The following is a 21,534-nucleotide window of genomic DNA, read 5'->3' as shown; positions in this document are numbered from 1 at the left end:
CATATCTGATGGAAGCATAGAGAATACTTATGGTGAAGTTGGGCTGCAGTTAACTGTGGTAGGCAGCATATTACCTTAGCCAGAATGAATACTCAAGCAGCATTCATTCAATGATTAAAGAGGGTCTGAAGCAAGTATTAAGACTATAAGATTGGAAAGGAAGGGCCATTTGTAAAAGAAAAATGGAAGAATGAGTCATAAGCACTATTGTCATTAAATGTGGGGGACTGACAAGCAATGAAGAGTAAATGATGGCATAATTGAGTCTGGATTGTAGAGAGAATGATGGTGGCTGTCATTAAAAAAGTAACACATCTGATGAGAAATCTGATATGAGGTGGCAGAGTCAGTAAAATGGAGTGGGATAGTGAACTCACTGAGTTTGATATGATACAGTATGTCCTATGATGAAAATGTCCATTGGGTAGTTATCAAAGAACATGAGATGAGAGGTCAGAGGTAGAGATAGAGATGTGGGAGAGGTCATGCACAGAGCGGTCAAGGGGAAATCCATGAGGTGAAAAAATCTAAAAACAGAACAGACAAGTCTAATTTGTTTTTTGTTGGCACAGCATAAAGTACATGGGTTTTTGAGGGGTGATGGTGAACAATGCAGGAAAAATAAAGTCAATAAATGATAGATAGATAGCCAAAGGGAATTAGAAAACCAAGGTAGATTACCTTAAGAAATCCAGAAGGGGAAAAATAAAATCAAGTGCAAGAGAGAAATAGCTAGCAAACTTTGCAACTAAAAGGACAGGAAAAACTAGCAAAATCTAGAATTTATTAATTTTAATACTATTGGTAATTTTTGCAAGTGTGACATTTTTATGCTTAGAGATTTGTCCGTTATCTATACTTAGGTGCTAATTGAAATTATGATAGTGGATAAGATTTCACTAGAATTATGTTAGTACAAGATTGCAGACTTAAATTTGATAGAAAATGAAATAGAAAAACATACAAAAAATGACAAAATTGTCATATTTGTCATTAACTACCTGTACATGAGAGGCTGTGAAAGTAGCAAAGGTAATCTGATGTGTTACAAATAAGTAGACAAGTATGGAAGCATACAAAAGAAAGGTTTATTGAATTTTAGCATAAGAGCATTATTGATAACATTAGTAGGTACAGTTTCAGTGGAGTGTTGAAAAGTATTATCCAGAAAATATGAATTAAAAAATAATTTGTCAGTGGAAACAGAAAAAAAAGAAGTACTGTCGGAGTATAATTAACTCTATGTGAATCAAGAGACTTTATCATTAAATATACATCTAAATGATACTGTTCATCCTTTGCATATATTTGACAAGCGTTATCATTGTATGATTGCTTTTAGAATATTGACTACATACAAAAAAACTTTCAGGAAGATTAGAGCTCAGGTTTTTCTTGGAGTAATTGTAATTATATAAATATGTGTATATATGAGGGTGCTTCAAAAAGTTCATGGGAAAAGTAGAATTAAAAGATAATATGAATCTTTCTATAAACTTTTTGAAGTAAACTTGTGTGTATATATCTATATATTTACCTATAATATGTAATTGCGTATATGTTATATATTATTATTTCATTGTATTTATGTATATTTCATTTATATTTCTGTTGATTTTTATTTATTACTTTTGGTATGAATTAAGTTTTGCCTTATTCTGATATTTTATCTTAAATGCAAATTTCCTTCCAAAACTAAAAATATAACCTAGTTCCGCTTTCTTTTTTATTATGTGTGCAAATATCTATTGAATACATGTAAAATGCTACGGTCATCTTTCTCAAAGTGCATTTAATCTCTGTTTATACTTTATTTTTTTATCCTCTATTGAGTTTGTATCAAGTGTGAAGCAGGTAGTAAATTCTGGAGAAGTAAATATGCATAAAGCAAAGTCCTGGATTGTAAAAGATAGGTAGTTATAGTACTTTTAATTGAAAAAGTATTAATTGAAAAAGTGTTTCCTCCATGCTAAGTCCTGTGCTAGGGGATGCTTAGAATATAATGCTGAAAGCAAGACAGACATACTCCCTAACCTCTAGGTGCTAACTAGCAAGGGGAGGAGTCTTGAAGAAAAAAATCCATCACCCAAATAAATGTAAAAATGAGACTGTTACAAAGAAACAGAAGCATAGGGATTCCTCCTATTCCAGAAGGTGAGGAATGAATGCCTCACCTGTAGAAGTTAGGGTCGTTGGCATTCAAGAATGAGATAGAGTTGATTAGATATAGAGATGAGATGCCAGGTGTGTGCAAAGGGTCTGTGGAAGGAGGAAGCTGGGTGTATATAAGGCACTAAAAGAATGAGGTGATACCAGGGATGCAAGGAGAATGCAATGACAATTCTAATTCATTTTTAAGAGTTCGTTTTGCAATAAGGATGTTAATCAATCTTTGTATGTTTATTTATTAATTTTTTTTTAGGAAAAGTAGAGAGTAGAATAATGGTTACCAGAGGCTGGAAGGGGTAGGGTTGGGGGGGAAGATTAGGGGTGAACTAATGGGGACAAAACTCTGCCATCTACCCTAAGTGAATCATTGTGCGGCATATGCATTTATTGAAACAACACACTGTACCCCACAAAAATAAATATAATAAAATTGAATTTTTAAAAAATACATGAAGTTGTACACCTTATATATATACATTTTTTTTTTTTTTTTTGTCAATTATACTTCAATAAAGCTGAAAAAATCCTATGCTTGATTGCATCTTTAAACTATACTAAGCATAGTTAGGAGATTTTTCAACTCAGTGTAGGGATTTATATCATTCTGATTAAAAATAAATAAAAAGAATAATCAAGACTGAACATGTTTAAAGGTCAATAAAAGGATCTAGCCACGAGGGAGATATTGAATTTATGAATAAGATGTTCTAATTGAGTCTAAGATTCCCATTATTAAAGAAGGAAAAGTGGTTTAGAGGAATAGATTTGAAGTTCATTTAGTATATATTGAATGTAAGGTTTCTGTGAAGTACCAAAATAGACATATTGAGGTAAAAATTTGGTATATGCATCTGAAACTCATGGGAGAATTCTGGAATATGAATACAGACTTGGGGGAAGGGCAGGAAAATAGGGCCTTTAGTAGTAATTCACCAGCGAGGATAAGATCACCTGGGGAAATGTTATAAAGGTTAACTTGAGAACAAATAAAATCCCAGGGAATACCAATAGTTAAGTGTTGAGAGGTATATTAGACTTTTCGTTGCTTGAAACAAAATGCCTGAAGCTCAGTAATTTATAAAAAAAAAAAAAAAAAAAAATAGAATTCATTTCTTAACAGTTTCAGAGGCTGGTAAGTCCAGGGAGAGCATCTGGTGAGGGCCATATTGGTGAGTGGTGACTATTTACAGCAATGCAGGGTGTCACTTGGCAGATGGTTTGAGTGAAAGAGACTAACCTTTTCACTTGCTCTCCTTATAAAGCCATCAGAACCACACCCATTGCTCCGTGAATGGATCAATCCATTCATGAGGGTACAGTCTTCACAATCTAACCACCTCCCAAAGGCCCCACCTTTCAAGTGTCATAATAGGATTTCCCATCCTCTTATCACTGTCACGGTGGGGATTAAGTTTTTAATGTGAGCTTTGTGAGGACAGATATATCCAAATACATCAAAAGGAGAAAGAAAAGCAAGGAAATCTGAGCAATAAGTATTAAAGAGGTAGGAGGAGTTGTATTGTATCACCTCATTCAAAAATTACCTGAGCCAACTAGTTCTAGTATAACATTTTCTTTCAACTCTTCTTTCGAAGCACATTTTTTCTAGGCATTTTATATAGTAATGTATGAGAACTCTGTAGTACAAGAGAACATGTTTTAAATATCAATTCCAGAAACATACACAAACTTCTGTGTATATTTGTATGGGATGCATTTATATTTGTTTGTATAGGAAAAATGCAACATCTTTCCTAAAAAAAAAAATTAAAGACAAAAGGTTATTGTTTATTCCACTGAGAAAAATGCTAAATGTGCAACTCACTTAAGACTGAATGTTGACAGTGAATGAAAAGACCATAAAGTTTTTGTGACCATAAAGCCACAATGCCCAGGTAGGTATACTGAAATAGAGATTCATTTGACACATTTGGAATACTGTATGCCTATGTCTGGGCAATCTTATTTGCAAATGCACAGCAGTGTTTTTATGTGTTAAGTCACTAAGAATCCCAGAACTTCTCAAGAGCTTATGAAAGTATTGCGATTTTTAACACTTGACTAATGTTACCCGAATAAAGTGAAACACATTGTCCCATACAGATATTATCTGGAAAAAATTAACATTTTGCAAATTGCTATTCCAAATATGAAGTATTTGGGACACTGTTTTGCCATTATCATAAGTAGTTACTTATGAGAGAAGCAATTTTGAGAAGATGCGTTCATGAATTTAGAAGGCAAAGAAACTCCAGGGAACCTCATTTGAATTGGACAAGAGGGCTCATTGCTCTTTCTTTGTTCTTTTTTACCCTTTGAACAATTTCAGTCTAATGTTTTTACATGTTATTTCCTGGCTTATCAATACTTTATAAGATACTTCTGGCCACTTGCCTGACTTGGATCTATCTAAAATTTTGTAGATTTACTTGAAGACCTAACCCTTGAACTCCTGTACATAAAATAATAACAATAAGAGTATAGAAGCACTCATGAATGCTTCTTTCATTCAGCTTTAGATTGGTCACCTGTCATTGCTCCATATACACAAAATATTGATTTATATAAATTTAATTATCTATCATTAGATAGATTTTCTTCACTAACTTTGCTCTAACAACAGTGTTTCATTTATTGGATCTTCTTTAGAATCCTTTTCTTTCATAACATTTCATGTTGAAGTCTGCATAGATTGCAATGTTTGTTTAATAAACTCTGTTATTAAGTACACTGTTCTGATCTGTGCATAATAATTTGCATAACTACCACCATAAATAGATTTTGCTCCCCTAGGAAGCTAGTTTGCAAAGAAAACATTATGAATTTTTATTGTAGACTGTTAGTTTTTATCCCTGGGCATATTAAAGTATTATTTTAAAGTGCAATATTTTTTTTAAAAAAGCACATTTTCCTTAAAAAATGTGACAATTGGCCATATTTCAATAATAATATGATTTAATACAATATAAAGCCATGCTTTATTTATTCATTCTCCTACCACTGCTTTGACCTAATGACCTTTTCTACATTTTCAGGGTGAAACAAAGATCTTAAAACTAAAGAATCTTCGACCTCAGGATTATGCTAACTATAGCTGCATTGCTTCAGTGAGGAATGTATGTAATATTCCTGATAAGATGGTGTCATTTAGACTTTCCAATAAAACAGGTATGGAACTATCTCTGTGTGTTATATGTCTGTTATCAACAACTAATGTTTAAACAGGCTCTTTAACCTTCTTACAGAACAAATGATTTCTATGGTATGTGTAGGAAGAAGCACCTTTTTTTCCAGAAAGTTCTGAGATTACTGAAAAGCTTTTGGTAAATGGACATAGTAAAATTGAACTGCAATATGCTCCATATAATGTGTTTGTGTAATAGGATACAAAATTATAGTTCCTTAAAATATTGTATTCGTAAATGTCACAAGCAAACAAATATCCTGTTCAGAAAGATTTTTTAGAAATATTAGATTCTTCATATAAAAATTCATGATCTAAAAGTTGCTGAAAGTGTTTTGTGAATCCAAAGTGAAGTAAAAGAATCTTTCTTATACTCTGTTTCAAGTCAAGAAACCTATCTGGTAATTTCAGGTAGGTGTTTTTAGGAAAGTATTTTTGTAGGAAATGTCAACATATTAGCAAGGCTGCAACTTAGTATAGACCTGTGTTCAGTAGTACAGACCTCGGAACAACTGCAAAAAAGAGTAAGAAGGAATTGCTAAATGAAAGAGCAAAGAGAAAGCATGTGAGGGAACTGTCTATTGTACGATTTTGTATAAAGAATCACCTTAATAAATTAGTATTTAAACAGGTTTTGAGAAGCTCGTTTTTCAGGGTTATTAATATTAAATTTGCACTGTTAAATAACTATATTGAACTAAAGAGTTTTGAAGATCCCCTGTCCATTAACAAAAACCTCTAAGTGTGGACTATGTTGTGTCTGGGTCTAGATTCTGCTTCTGCCACATGCTAATTCTTGTTGAGAAAGTCACTTCACTCTTTTTGCCTCATTTCTTCATAAAATCATAAAGTTGTAGGAAATAATTAATGAGTTGATATGTATAAAGCATGTGGAACACACTTTATTAGTTCTTCCAACAAGCGGCTGGTCAACAGCTCCTGCCAGCTCTTTGGTGAAAAGATTAAACCTAGGACATTATAGAAAGATTTAAAAAAAAAAAAAAAAGTGTGCACATACATTGATTCATCTACATATGTTCCCTTGAGTTGCTAAAAACTTGAAATTCTCATCTTTTTATTCATTCATTTACTTATTCATTCATTCATTCATTCATCAGAAATTTATTGGGTCCCTATTATGTATCGGCAGTGATAGGCATAGGGATATTGGCTAAGATGCAAATTGCCTTAAACTAGAGAATGCTCTGTTAAGCACCTGGTATAAGTCATTAGAGGAAAGTACAAGAACAGTGTGGGAGAGAGAAGCAAACTTTATAAGGATGAGAAAGACTTCATAGAAATTATGTTGCAGAAAAAATAGAAACGTAAAATCATAGTGGATATAAGAATTAAAAGTTAATCTCATCTCACTTATAAAAGAGAAATGGGATAATGAGAAACAAAAATAAGAGATTAACATATAAGAACTGACTATAATTATGTTGTTCTTCATCACATGAAATGTATTGTGAATTTTAACAACTAATTATGTTTTTTTAAATTTCTTTAATATATTTTAAAAATACAGACTATCTAGAGAGAAAAATTAAAAATAAAATGAAAGTAGGTCCGATGGGATGGGTAAAGGCATTTCAGTAGAAGTAGAAAGAACAGTGGATATATTACTACTTATGTTATGCCCTTGCGCTTGAGCAGTGCTTTTTTAATTTTTAAAGTTCTTCATGTTTATTATCTTAGTGTACCTTTATAACTATTGAGATATAAAGAGGTAGATATTTTTATCATGTCTTTTCCTGCTATCTGACATAAACTGACCTGTAGCAATTCAAGTATCCTCATTGAGTTTGAGAACAAACTAAATCAACATACACAAAAGTTCTTTAAAATAAAATTATATTTAATATTTTTATGCTGCATAAATATATGGTTTCATTATTTCCAAAGGTCCTATAGCGAGATTGATTCCAATGTTTGAAGAGTTATTTAAAGTAGGAGACCAACCAGCTCTTCTTAATTTTCATACAGCTGGAGAAAATAAACTTAAATTTCAGCCAGCCAGAGTGTTGGACTTTTTACCTTAAAGCTCAAAGGGGAAGATTATCTGAACGGTGATAGAATTCCTGAAGTCTTTTAAAGAAGCTGGGCGACCTTTTTTTTATTTTTTTTGAGATGATTTTTAAAAATTGTCAGCTCAGAAAACAGTGTCTTTATTATCTGTCCAATGGCAGGCACAGGAGCACTGAAGATACAGTTTTGTTTAACCTTTCAGCTTTCTGTTCCATTCTTTATTTTTCAGGTTAATGTAGATCTAGACTGAGCAAACAAACAACAGAAAATATTATTCTTCTTTATAAATTATCTCACAATAATTTTAGATTGATGTCCACTACCAAATGAGTGTTAGAGTTACGGTAAATAATTAGGTTAAAAAATATAAGCTAATACCTGTTTGACTCTTCCATAACTGTAATCAAGCATGTCATATGCCTGATACTTTATATATTGAAATAAGGTTTGCTTCGACACTTTTTCCATCTGGTTGTGCTCATTGTTGGAGGAGCTTGTGCATACCAAGTAGGTGAAATCATTGACGTATCTCTCAAAGTACACCGGGAATAAATTAAACTTAAATCATCTTCATGCAAACTGGCCTGTAAAGTGACAAATAAGTGCATTTAGGCTGGTTCATCGCCCTTCTCACACTGGAAGAGGAGCATGAGTCACCATTGCCATATCAATGTGAGAACCAGGTGCTCTTTATGATTCTCACTGTTGTGATCCTCTAAGTAACAGAATTAAAATTCCCATAATTTTAACTCTTGGTTTACAAAATATCAAGGAAAATGTGTACCATATTGAAGGTGAGAAAATTATATTACAAATACTGTGTTTGGTTAATCTCATCTGTAAACCAATATGTTTATGAAAGTTTTAACTTTGGAAATTATTTTTGTAGTGGAAGTCAAATAATTGATTAATATATGTACTTTTGGTATAGACAAAATTTCATTTCAAAATCTCTACAGTCAAATAAACATTTTAATTGCAATTAGTCTATAGATGTGATTTATACAATACCCAAATGAAGCAGCATGTTAAGATGGAAACAATGTCTGCTATGGGTAAGAATGTCTAAAAGTTTTTGCAGCAGAGCAATTGCATTATGTAGTACACTTTCCTGGCTCCATTCTATACCTGCTGAATTAGACTTTCTGGAGGATGGCCTAGTAATGTATACATTTTAAATAAGCTTAAGTAATTGCTTTGGTTTCTTTCTATTGAAACATAATCAAGTATACATATTTCTTGGGTGCAGAGTTGACTATTAAGTACGCGTGTACAATATGTGATGTACAAATCAGTATAATTAGCATACTCATTATTATAAAACTTATTCTTTGTGTCCACTAACCAATTTCTAGCTACCCCCCTTCCTTCTTTGGAAACAAAATTGCTAGAGATAATAGTAAAATGTAGTCTTTGTTATCAGACTGTTTTCCATGAACTCATTCCATTTTGTAAATAGAAACTTTGGTTAATAAAAATCATTTTCTAGAACTGCTTAGAAAAGCAATGTCTCGGGGTGATTTTAAAAGCCAGTGTCATTATATATCTACGAATGATGTGGTTTCTTAACTTTTCTAGTATGAATTTGCATTACAGTAAAGCTCATAATTGTCTATCAGCCATGGAAAGTGTCCAATAATTTGTTGGCCCCTGTTGATTGCTTGGCATGTTATGAAAATGTCTGCTGGCACAGAAGCATCATTATGTATTATACCTCATCTAGCTGTCTTATACCTTATCATGACAGTTCATAGAATTTTATAAAAGATAAAGTGCCATGTTTATTTATTTCATGTCATGGACACTGGCCAATTGACAGTGCTGTAAGTAGGGTCCAGAAGTTGTTTTGGTTGTTTTTCTACTCCAATTTGGAAGAAAAAGAGTATGATTGGCAAATTCTTAATGCAGCTGTATTTCTCATAGTCTATTAAAATGAACCTGTTAGGATTTGTAAATTTAGAATGTTAATAAATATAGGTGTATTTTGAAATTATCATAATTATGGTAACTGAATATAAATTATTTTTATTTTCTCAGAATATATGTATTTCCAACATGAGGGCACATAGGAATTCTGATAAAATAAATTTTATTTATTTTAATGTATTTCAAGTTCTTATTTATTTATGTCTCACAGTTTTAAAGGCAAAAAGAATTAAGTAGATTACTTATATTAGGATGAAGAATATATTATTTACCTGCTTGAGAGATTATAATGAATTCTATAAAGAAATGTGACAGGTGTGGCTCGTTTTACTTAATTATGCAGGTCCTGTGATTTAGTCTGCTCAGCCTTAGCATTTATAAAAATTACCTAACTAAGGTATCTTCCTTACATGTGTATTATGTCTATGAACCAAGTCATTGCAAAAGTATTGCTGCTTATATAAACGGGAAACCTATACCTCCTCCTCCTCATACTTCCTCTCCCTTATTTCTCTATTTCTTCTTTCTCTTCTCCTGTCTCTCCTTTTTGTCCTCAATTTGTCTGAATAAATTATCATGGAAGAAGATAGAGGTTAAGAAACATCTCTGTTGCCTATGTTAGGCAACTATTATCTGTTTTTATTATTCTATGTAATTCACAGGGAAGTTGTAATATAAGTGCCCAGCAATTGCTGTGAAATTATATATAAATATTTTTGTACAATGAGATCTACTCATAGTAGGTCTTTTCTATTTTTAGAGGAATTTAACTAACTTATCTAAGTGATGAGAAAAAGATAATATAGTTTAAGTGCAAAAGGAAGTGGCAGTAGGAATTCTGCTGTCACCTGCACCTGAGTACTAACCACAGCCATTTTCCTAAGCCATATGAATTTCTTAGTTTCTTGCCTGTAGATGACCTCCACAGCATCTAAGTAAGTAGTAGCATCATTTATTAGAATCTAGGTATACCAACAATCACAGTTGTGAAGAAAGACTAGCCAGGTTTGTGAGAAATACATAGTGCAAATATGATGCCCTTTATTATTCTGCTTGGATTGCCCTGTTATAACAAAATATCACAGTGTGGGTGGCTTAAAAAACAGAAATTTATATGCTTATGGTTCTAGAGACTACAAGTCCAAAATCAAAGTGCCATTAGAGTTGGTTTCTAGTGAGAGCTCTCTTCCTGGCTTGCACATGGTCGCTTTCTCACTGTGTCCTCACATGATTTTTCCTCTGTGCCTGTGTGGTGAGAAATAGAACTCTAGTGTCCCTTCCTCTTCATATAAGAATATCAGTCTTGTCCTTATGACCTCATTTAACCTTAATACTTCCCTAAAGGCTCTGTCTCCAAATACACTCACATTGGGGGTTAGGGGTTCAACATATGAATTAAATGGTGGGAAGGTGGAGACAGCATTCAGTTTATAACACATCCAAATTACTGAAAGTGGTCTTTGCATTTAGGATTGCATTTCCTTTGAAATTTTAGGTATAAGTTTATGATATATACTAAATTAAAGCAAAACAGTGAGTAAGAGTTTTTTTATTTTTATTTTTTGTAAATAAGTCTGTTCTTCACTAGGAACTCAAAGAGGGAACTCTATTGAGAGTATTTATGGCCCTATATTCTTAGCTTTGAGGAAATAGGAAGAAAACATCACTAAAGAAGAAGGTAAGATGAAACTTTAGTGAGGGACTAATATCACTTTTATAATCCAGTAGTATGACCATGAATTTTTAAAAACATGATCAAATATTAAAGTAGGGACATAAATGACATGTCAGTGGATTGTGCGTTTTTGTTCTTTGTTGTTTTTTTTTTTAAAAATGGCCAAGTTAGCATGTGAAACATAGGAAAAAAACATTTGACTTTTCACCTTTTAATGGACTGAAATATTGGAAATATGAATGCTTTATGGCCAACAGGTATATGGAAAAATGCTCAACATCACTAACCATCAGGGAAATGCAAATCAAAACCACTTTGAGATATCACCTCACCCCAATCAGACTGGCTATTATAAAAAAGAGAATAACAAATGCTGGCAAAAATGTGGAGAAAGAGGAAACCTACTGTACTGTTGGTGGCACTGTAAATTGGTACAGCCATTACAGAGAACAGTATGGAGGTTCCTCAAACAACTCCAGATTGACCTACCATATGATACAGCAATCCCACTACTGGGGATATATCCAGAGGACTGGAAATCATCAGGTAGAAGGCATACCTGCACTCCCATGTTTATTGCAGCTCTATTTACAACAGCTAGGCAATGGAACCAACCTAAATGTCCATTGACAGACGACTGGATAAGGAAATTGTGGTATATGTATACACGATGGAATACTACTCAGCCATAAAAAAGAATGAAATTCTACCATTTGCAGCAATGTGGATGAGCCTGGAGAAAATTACCCTAAGTGAAACCACCCAGGTACAGAAAGAGAAATACTTCATGTTCTCACTCGTAACACAGTCATAGTAATATTTTGATCTTTTAGAGAGAAAGAAAAGAATCATGGTCACTGGAGGCGAAAAAGAGGAGGTGGGGGAGAGGGAAGAGGGCTGATGAGGAATTGGTCAATGGACACAAAGAATAATTGCGTATTGTAATGATGAATAAGCTAACTATCCTGATCGAACCATCACGCATTCTACACAATTATTGAAAATCAACATTGAACCACACATGTATGTATAATAAATCATCTTTAAAAAAAGATTCTTTGTCATGAATAGTTCAGTTTATCTGAACAACTGTGTTTATTACTACAGACTTCAATGGAACACAGCAAATGTTGTTAGAATATTGATGTACAGTAGTTAGAGAATAAGATGTTCCCTCAAACTCTTTTGCATAAATTTTAAAGTTCAAATGTCTAAGTTTCAAGTTTTGGTTCTGTGGTCTTGGGGATGTTACTTAGCTTCTCTAACCTTATTTTTTACCTTCTTAAAAATAAGGATATAAAAAGACGCATGTTATTTGGTTTTGTAGGCAGTAATGCAATTAAATGCAAAACTTAGAAAAGTATGTGGCACATAGTAAACACTCAGTAAATAGTAGTAATAATTGGGTTGCTAACCTAGGTAATAGAAAGAAGGGATAAAATTGGTATCATCAGCAGTCATTGCAGACTTTTTGCTAGGATATGGTGTATAGCTTCAGCCATTGCTGACTACTCTTGAAATAAGTTTTATAATCATTTTACGATTACTTCCATCAATGGGTACATTAGATAGTAATATTTCACAAAAAATCTATGGAAATGATTGCATATTTGGGGTATATTTGTATCTAACCTATCATTGGTAGAAGTGTTCAACATTAATATAAAATATTTTTGTGAAATTGATAATCGTTTGTCAGGGAAATTGAAGAAACTTGCCAATTTGTTGATATTCAATGGATTCTTCATCTCACTGCTGTTATTTCCTAAGGTAATCAAGCATATATGCTCTATTCTCACTAATGTGATTTCAAAGATGTGAAATCTGGGAGCAAAAATAATGTTCATTATGGAATTTCAACTTTGGTCTTTTTGAAACAGTTTCCAGAGCAACAAGATGACCCAGTTTTCCAAAATTCTATTACCATAGTAACAGGAAGTTTGCCTGTTGCTGGGATGTCTCTGTACCTGTGCATTTTGTTGTCTTAGCAATGAATATTTCAGGTTCCTTGTATTAGAGTTTCTTTTGAGACTATTAGTTTTTACCTAAAATATCCCCTATAAATTAATAACTTTCCCAGAAGACATCATAACCTAGATACATGGGGTAGCTAAAAACACAAGACATTATTAGTCAAACGAAAGACAAAACTATCATACTTATTCAAAAGGATGTGAATTATTAAAACACAGTTTCGCAACCTAGCACAAATACTTTAAACCTTATCGCATAGTCTGTATATTAGCAAACATCTACAATATTCATTGAATAGGTTTTTCCAACTCTAATAATTTATCTTTCTTTGTATGCTATTAGATTGTAATCATAATTGAAAATTTTAAAAGTTATTCATAAGCAAATCTTATGAAAGTTCAGACCATATATTTTATATTTGTTTCAGTGGGTTGAGTGATGATATGCAAAAATAAAGTAATAGAATTTTTTATACTTTTAAGAACAATTAATTTTTAAACTGCTTCTGGATTGTAGATTTGTAGACCATGACTTGGTCCTTTTCAAGGTTTTACTGTTCTAGTGAAACTGCTGAGAATATATTGCTAGCATGAATAAAATAAAATGAATAAATATATAAAATAAATATAAACTATAAAATAAATAGAAAAAAATAAATATAATGCTATAAATGCATTTTACAATTTCTTCATGGTTTTTAAGCTTGCCACTCATAACTTGTGGTTTAGAATACCTCCATGATCATTCATGACAAATTTAATTTTATAGATTACTGGCTCTTATGATGGAGATGCAATCATTTCCCTAAGTGCATGTGTCAGTCCGTTTTCCATTGCTGATAACAGAATACTGAAACTGAGTAATTTACAAGAAAATTCTATTTATTTCTTTCAGTTTTGGTTGCTGGGATGTTGATGGTCGAGGGAAGCTGTAAAGCTAGGGCTAGGTCTCACAGACCCCTTGAGCCCATTGTCCAGACTGGGTCACAAAGCCTTCACACACAGGACTATGAGCTAGGTAATAGGAAAAGGTCTTTGGAGCCGTGGGTGAAGAAATAATAGGCTTTATTCAGAGCTAAGAGAAGCTGACCTAATACCACTAGATGGTCCTCTGGAAGCTTCACGCATCTGCACCCTTACTTCTTTTTTTTCTTTTGACCAGTAAGGGGATCGCAACCCTTAGCATGGTATTGTGCTCAGGCCATCCCTATGTAGGATCCATTCCCCTGGCCTCGGAGTGGAAAATCCTTTAATGGTAATTGAAAGGTGGGACCTTGAAGAGATGATTAGATTGTAAGACTATGCAGAAGTGAATGGATTAATAATGGTGGTCAGGGGCGTGGTTCTGAGGGCTTTAAAAGGAGAGATTTTTGGAAGTTTCTCTCTCTCTGCTCTACCATTTTCTACCATGTGAGAACCCTGAGTCACTGTCATTACCAAGAAGGCCCTCACCATAAGTGTTCCCTAGACTTTGGACTTGCCAGCCTCTGAAACTGTGTGTAAGCAAGAAATTCATTTTCTTACAAATTACCCAGTTCCACATATTTTGTCATAAGCAACAGAAACGGACTAATACACATAGCGAGAATGGCAAGAACTCCTTAATATGTTCACTTAAACTCCTTATAAAGCCAGAAGTGCCACTCCAGTGACAACTCACTAAACCAGTAACCCATTACTCCACAATGGATTAATCCATTTATAAGGGTGTAGTCATCATGATCCAATCACGTCTTACAGACCTCACCTTTCAAGACTACCATAGTCTGATTTTCCACCCTCTTAAACACTGTTACAGTGGTGATGAAGTTTCAGTGAGTTTGGGGGGAACATTCAATTCACAGAAACATGTAACTAGTCACATTACTTATTGATCCAAAAGCCTAGGATAGATTATGTCAGTGTCATCTTTACAATGAGCAACGACCCCAATTTGCCTTGGACTCAATGATAGTCTCATATCTTGGGAAACCCATATTCCCAAGCAAACAAAAACAATTGGTCACCCAATGATCTAATCCACCACCATCTAGCCTACCACCCCATAGGATACTATTCATAATGTCAATTGTTAATGCTGGTGCATATAGATCCTTAAGCAACTCTACATAAAGAAGCATCAATGTGAAAGAACTGGGCATGGATTCTGGCTCTCCCCATAGGACAGCAGTATGATCAATTCTTTCATCTCTTTGAACTTGCTTTTCTGCTAAATTACGTTGATAATGTGCTCTGTGTTAGATTACATTTTGGTAGGAAGAGAACACCTGCTGTAAAATTTCATTTACAAAAAAAAAAAGATAATGACAATAGCAACAACAAAAATACATAGAGGAAATGAGGTACCACAAAGGAGTAGATGCCGCCTATGAGTGCACAGCTAACCTTGAGCCCCAAGGTCCATGCAAGCAAGGTCCAGGCTCTCAGAATCCGAGAAGATTAATACTTGATAGTTCTGTTGTCCTTTTATACACGGGCTTACTTTAGTTGCTATTTAAGAAAAAAAATGTAGCCAACAAATAATCTCTGGACCTAACGTACCTATTTGAAGGAATCTTTGCAAATATTTGTACTTTCAATATTTCTTGTGCTAAAGGTCCCTGTTAGGAAGGCTTTATCCTCAAGAGAAGATGCATACCTGACCACTGTTCTTCAAACTCTAAGGCATTTAGAATATCAGGTTTCTCAAAGAACCTCTCTCACTTCATTACACATTTTGTGAAGATGAAATGAGATTACATGCTTAAAGTGCTTACCAAATAGTAGGCTCTCAGTTATGATGGAGGTGGATGATATATTAAAAATATCCTTTGTGAAGAAGGAAAAGATGCTTTCTAAAATCTCCTCTAGCCCATAGATTTTACTTTTCCTTTTTTATTTAGTGGAATATATCAATTATAGAATCTACTAATTCGTATTTTTCATCAGAAATATTAAATTATAGCTAAATTCCAAATCTTGTCAATAGCTGGAAAAATAAGTAAATATCAAATATTGTACTTTCATTACATGCAAATTATACTACTGTAGTAATATGTGTATTAGAGTGAATATGTTTATCACGTTAGTTCTTGTGGATTTTCTAAAGCTTTTTTGAAATATCCTATATTTACTTCCATAATGAATTCTCAACATGTTCTTACTGTTTCTTAAAATCAATTACACTAATCTGTGTCAGATAAATGTATATATTTAAAATTTTTTATTAGGAAAATAGGAATTGATTATCATCTCACTAAAGAACACCTACAGAATACATTTCCCAATTTAAGGAACAGGCAAAATGCAAACAGCTCTCCTTTGGGTCAGCCATATGTGTATATATATATATATTTTTTTTTTCTCTCTGATATGCTGACATACTGAGATACACATATTTTTGTTATGCTAGAATATTTGTGTTTCAAAGCATCATCTGACCTTAGCTATACTCCTAGGATTTAACATTCTGTGGTGTAGCTAAATGTAACCTTGTGGTCACCATTAATATCACAGAGGCTTGTGTGGGACATCTAGGCATAATTTAAGTGATCCACATTGGTTCATGTGGAACTTTTAATTAAATTTGAAAAACAGAGTCCATGTAGTAGTCTGTATTGTAGGATAGTGTATCCGGTGTGTTGCTACAGGGACTAGAAGGAAAGAGGAAGGTTGTAGGCTGGGAAATAATGGACAGTTAGAGCATCAGAGATACATTAACATGAGCCTTTTGACTATAAGTCCAGGCGTGGAATGGTTTGCTATTGTGGCAACTATTTCTAAAGAATCAAATTGATTTCCGCTGGTCTCTCAATTTCAGGTTTCTACATAGTCTGTTCTAAGAGTCACTTTTTAATTTATTTTTTTCCTGATAACAGCATGCTTTACTACTACAGCCACAAGTCAGCAATGCTGATTTCTGTTAGACACGCAGGGTAATAGGAATTTGTTGATTGTAACCCTATGCTCTTGCTTTTCTTAACTGTTTTTTTTTAATAATTGATTATACATATTTGTGGGGCACAGAGTTAAATACCAATACCTGTGTGCAATGTGTGAAAGCAGTAGAACTCCATAGTACTCTTTGAGCAAGTGCCTAATCAAAGACAATCTTCTTAATAAAAGTCAATAAGCATCTCACAAGAAGCACCAACCCACCCAGCCATCTCAACCCAAAAGCATTCCTGGAAAATTAGGAGATACTTAAGATTGAAATTGCAGAAATTAATCCTCACCCCACCTGCACCAGCTCTGTAGTTCAAGATTGTTACAAATCCCTTATTGAGGTAGAATAGTAGTCAGACACCAGAACCTTACTAGTTCTTTAATTATATGTGTGTGTGTGTGTGTGTTCTCATTATAGAAAGTGTATTTATTTAAATAAAATTATAGCTTGACCATAATAAATTCCTTACTATATTTTTCTCCATCCAAAACAACAAAAGCCTGGACTGAGTGTCTATCTAACTGCCCATAGAGTTAAATTCTAGCTCCCAGAGTGATCAAAAACCCAGGGAAGTTTTGCAGGATTCCTTTATTCTTCGCTTTGCCTGCACATGATATGAATTACAATGTAACTGTGAGACAAATATCTGCTTTTTGGAACAGTTTAATAACTATTAATGAATAATCTAATCATTATCATTTTTATGTTCTAAGTGGTAGAGTTTTCCAAAGTAAAAATTTCCATTATTCCCTCTGCATAAACTTTCCAAATTCTAAGGACTTTCAACAAACTCATGTCCTGCTCATGAATACAACTTGCCAACTCTCAATGAATGTTTTTCGTCAGTCTGCTCTCATTCCCTCTTTCATTATAATGCTTTCTGCTCATATTAAGCCAATATGGTTCTTTTCATGTCTTTTCAAGTTTATTCATTTCGAGAATCCTCTATGAATTGCCAAAATAATCAGATTACTTTGACTTCCATGTTAGTACATTATAAGCTCTCTGCAGATGCAGAATCAGGTATGGTTGGAAAACAGAAGCAAAGAAAGTTCTTTTTCCCTTTCTGTTTTTGTTGTTGTTGTTGTTGTTAATTGATTATATATATTTGTGGAGTACAGAGTTGAATGTCAATACCTGTGTACAATGTGTAATTATCAAATCAGAATAATTAGCATGTTAACCATTATAAATCTTAATCATTCCTTCTGCCCATTAATCAATTTCTCACTAACTCCCCTTCCCCCTCCCCCTTTTACACCTCTACTAACCACAGTTCTATTCTCTCCTTCTGAAAGTTCAATGTATCATTGTGATTGTTGTTTCTTTCTTTCTTTTTTTTTTTTTTTAGCTCCCACTTATTAGTGAGGGCCTAGTGAGGACATGCAGCATTTCTCTTTCGATGCTGGCCAGTTTCACATAATTTTCTCTAAGTTCATCCAAGTTGCTGTGAATGGCAGAATTTCATTCTTTTTTATGGCTAAGTAATATTCCATTATGTGTATATATATATATATATATATATATATATATATATATATCACATTTTTCTTATCCAGTCATCCATCAATGGAAATTTAGGTTGATTCCTTATCCTGGCTATTGTAAATAGAGCTACAGTAAACATGGGAAGGCAGGTATACCTTCAATACAATGATTTCCATTCCTTTGTGTATATACCCAGTAGCGGGATCACTGGATTGTATGGTAGCTCATCTGTAGTCATTTGGGAAATCTCCATATTGTTTTCCATAGAGGCTGTACTAATTTACAGTCCCACCAACAGTGTAGAAGTGTTCCCCATTAAAGCCCCATATCTTCACCAGCATTTGTCATTCTCTTTTTGATAAAGGTCAGTCTAAGTGGGTTGAGGTGATATCTCAATGTGGTTTTGCTTTTTTAATGGTAATTATTGCCCTGATTTGACAAGAATGGGAATTATCAAGAAACCAGGTAAAGAATTTTTGACATAAATAAATGTGACAGTAGTATGAAGTTTCTCTGTCAGTTTTCACTTTGGCTTGGCATTTCAACATTGTGCTCAACCAAGCAAAAGGCAGGATTTTCAGTCAGCCAAGTAAAATACTACCAGGTAGTATTCTGTCTCTTTAGCAAAAGTCAGCAACACCAATTTACTTTGTTCTACTGAAAAGAGTTTTTAGTTCTGAAATTGTCAAACATAGGCAATTTTATAAATTTCAATTTAGTAGGTAACAATAGGTAGTAGATTCCTTCAAAATGATTGCCACATATTAAGTACAAATTAAAAAACATATTTCCAATGTGAAGGGAGAAAAATTTAGGCTCAACAGAATATAAATGAACAAAGCAATTGGCAAAACAACCAGTGCAATATGGGTTCTTATTACATTTCTCAGGGATTTGAGTCTACTAATGCAATTGCCTAGAAAGGGGAAAAAGGAAGGAAAGAGAGTAAATTTCTTCTCTTATTGTTTCTTTTAATTCTCTAGATCAGGAATACTTAATAAGGTCCCGCCTCATTGCATATTGTCTTTCAGTTTTAAATTTAGCTAAATCTGATTAAAACTGAAATGTTTGTGTCTTTTTTATTTTTGGAATCATCAGTAAAAAGCAATATGATTTGATACCTATGTGAAATTAAGACACTATGAACTATACAAAATTATGATACTGCATTTCAAGGAACCTGAAAATTCAGGGAATATGTAGCGGTCTGAATGCTAAACATTGCGTATTTAAGCAAAATGTTAAATATGAATACAGGTATAGAAAAGCATTATTATGTGTATATAGATCCTCAGTTGGAGAATATGTAATACTGATCTAATTTCCAAGTCTCTGGAGAGTTAAACAGGCAAATTAATACATATGAATATTAAGAACTTGAAAAACAAAAAAATAATAATTCTTTATTAAAAACAAATGGTATTTCTTTACAAGATATATCAGTAGCTAATTAATCAAATAAAAAGGAGAAAAGTGGTGTTACTAAAATCAATATTGAAAATACAAGAATTAGAATGTGTAAGCTGTATTTCAAATAGCTTTGAAAAATAAAATATTGACAGGACATTTTGTCCATGCATTTCTTATGTGTAGAGAGGGAATAAATTCAAAGGTGATTCCGTGTTTTATCTTTCATTTTTAAAATAGTATAAAAAAGGTTTTTATTGCCTTTTAATCTTTCCTTAAGCAACATCCCATTTTGTGCAGCTTCTTTAGTTTCTCTACATATATTACAATACAATATTATCTTATTCAAAAAATAAATACCTCCCTTATCATATAGCACCATTGTTCTAGAACATGGCAACAATATATTTTAAATGTTCTCTGAATGTCTGAAATCCCAAGACAGGAAATGTAGCTAGTTAAATAGCTATACTTGAATTGACTCTTGTTGGAATTAGATCTGCAGTAACACTATTAAGCAGCAGTTAGTATTTACAGTAAGCCAACATGATATTGTAGTGACACCTCCTACAAGGTCTGTGGCTTAAAATTGTCATTTCTCCAGTGTAAACTACAATTCTACGGCTTTGTAATTCAGTCCAGTAAATTGGCTCCTAACCATACAAAACATACAATCATATCCCTCTGTTTGGAACATTTATTTGTGTGTTTTTTTTTTAATGTGGTTTTAAAAATGAATTTTTTAAATCTTATTGCAATAAGAACTCTTAACATGAGGTGCATGTTCTTAATAAAGTTTTAAGTGTGCAATATGTTATTGCTGACTGTAATTACAATGTAAATACAACAAATTTCTAAAGTGTATTCATCTTGCTCTACTGAACTTTATGCTTATTAATAACTTCCCATTTTCCCCTCCCTCCAGCTCTAACAACCACCATTCCACCCTTTGATTCTATGAATTTGCCTATTTTAGGTACTTCATATGAGTGGAATTACGTAGTATTTGTCTTTCTATGACTGGCTCCTTTCACTTAGCATAATGTCCTCAAGATTCATCCATGTCATGTTGCATAATTTCCTTATTTTTTAAGGCAGAATAGTGTTTCACTGTATGTATATACCACATTTTCCATATCTATTCATTTGTTGATGGACACTTAGTTTATTTCCATCTCTTGGCAATTGTGACTAGTGCTTCAGTCAATATAGGAATCCTAATATCTCTTCGAGATTCTTATTTGAATTCTTTTGGATAAATACTCAGTCCCACAAGTGGGACTCCTGGATCATATGGTAGTTCTATTTTTAATTTTTTGCAGAATCTCTATAGTGGTTTTCATTGCATCTATACCATTTTACACTCCAAACAGCAGCATACAAAGCTTCCAATTTTTCCATGTACTCACCAACATGCATTGTCTTTATTTTTAAATAGCCAGGTGCAATCTGACAGATGCAAGGTAATATCTAATTGTGGTTTTGATTTGTGTTTCCTGGATGAGTATTTTCTAATATACCTGTTAGCCATTGGCATGTATTCCTTGGAGAAATATCTATTCAGATCTTTAGTCTATTTTTAAATCAGGTTATTAGGATTTTTTTTTCTATTGAGTTGTAGGAGTTCCTATATGTTTTGGAGGTTACCCTCTAATTGGATGTTTGGTTTGCATATCTTTCCTATTTCATAGGTTTCCTTTTCACTCTGTTTATTGTTTTCCTCTGTTGTGCAGAATATTTTAGTTTAATGTAGTCACAC

The 21,534-nt window shown here is 33.1% G+C and overlaps 1 protein-coding gene across 1 annotated transcript in view; it reads left to right on the top strand.

The window, feature by feature from the left end:
• Positions 1 to 21,534, top strand: part of MDGA2 (MAM domain containing glycosylphosphatidylinositol anchor 2) — an 800,938-nt gene that overhangs the window by 521,347 nt on the left and 258,057 nt on the right. The window contains exon 5 of the mRNA XM_063091085.1: positions 5,205 to 5,337. Coding sequence (XP_062947155.1) covers positions 5,205 to 5,337 — 133 coding nt within the window. The remainder of the gene's footprint in view (positions 1 to 5,204; positions 5,338 to 21,534) is intronic.

The sequence above is a fragment of the Cynocephalus volans genome, chromosome 3 (assembly GCF_027409185.1).
Source record: "Cynocephalus volans isolate mCynVol1 chromosome 3, mCynVol1.pri, whole genome shotgun sequence".
Lineage (NCBI taxonomy): Eukaryota > Metazoa > Chordata > Mammalia > Dermoptera > Cynocephalidae > Cynocephalus > Cynocephalus volans.
Note: the sequence above shows the minus strand (reverse complement) of the source record. Positions and strands in the feature narration are given on the sequence as shown.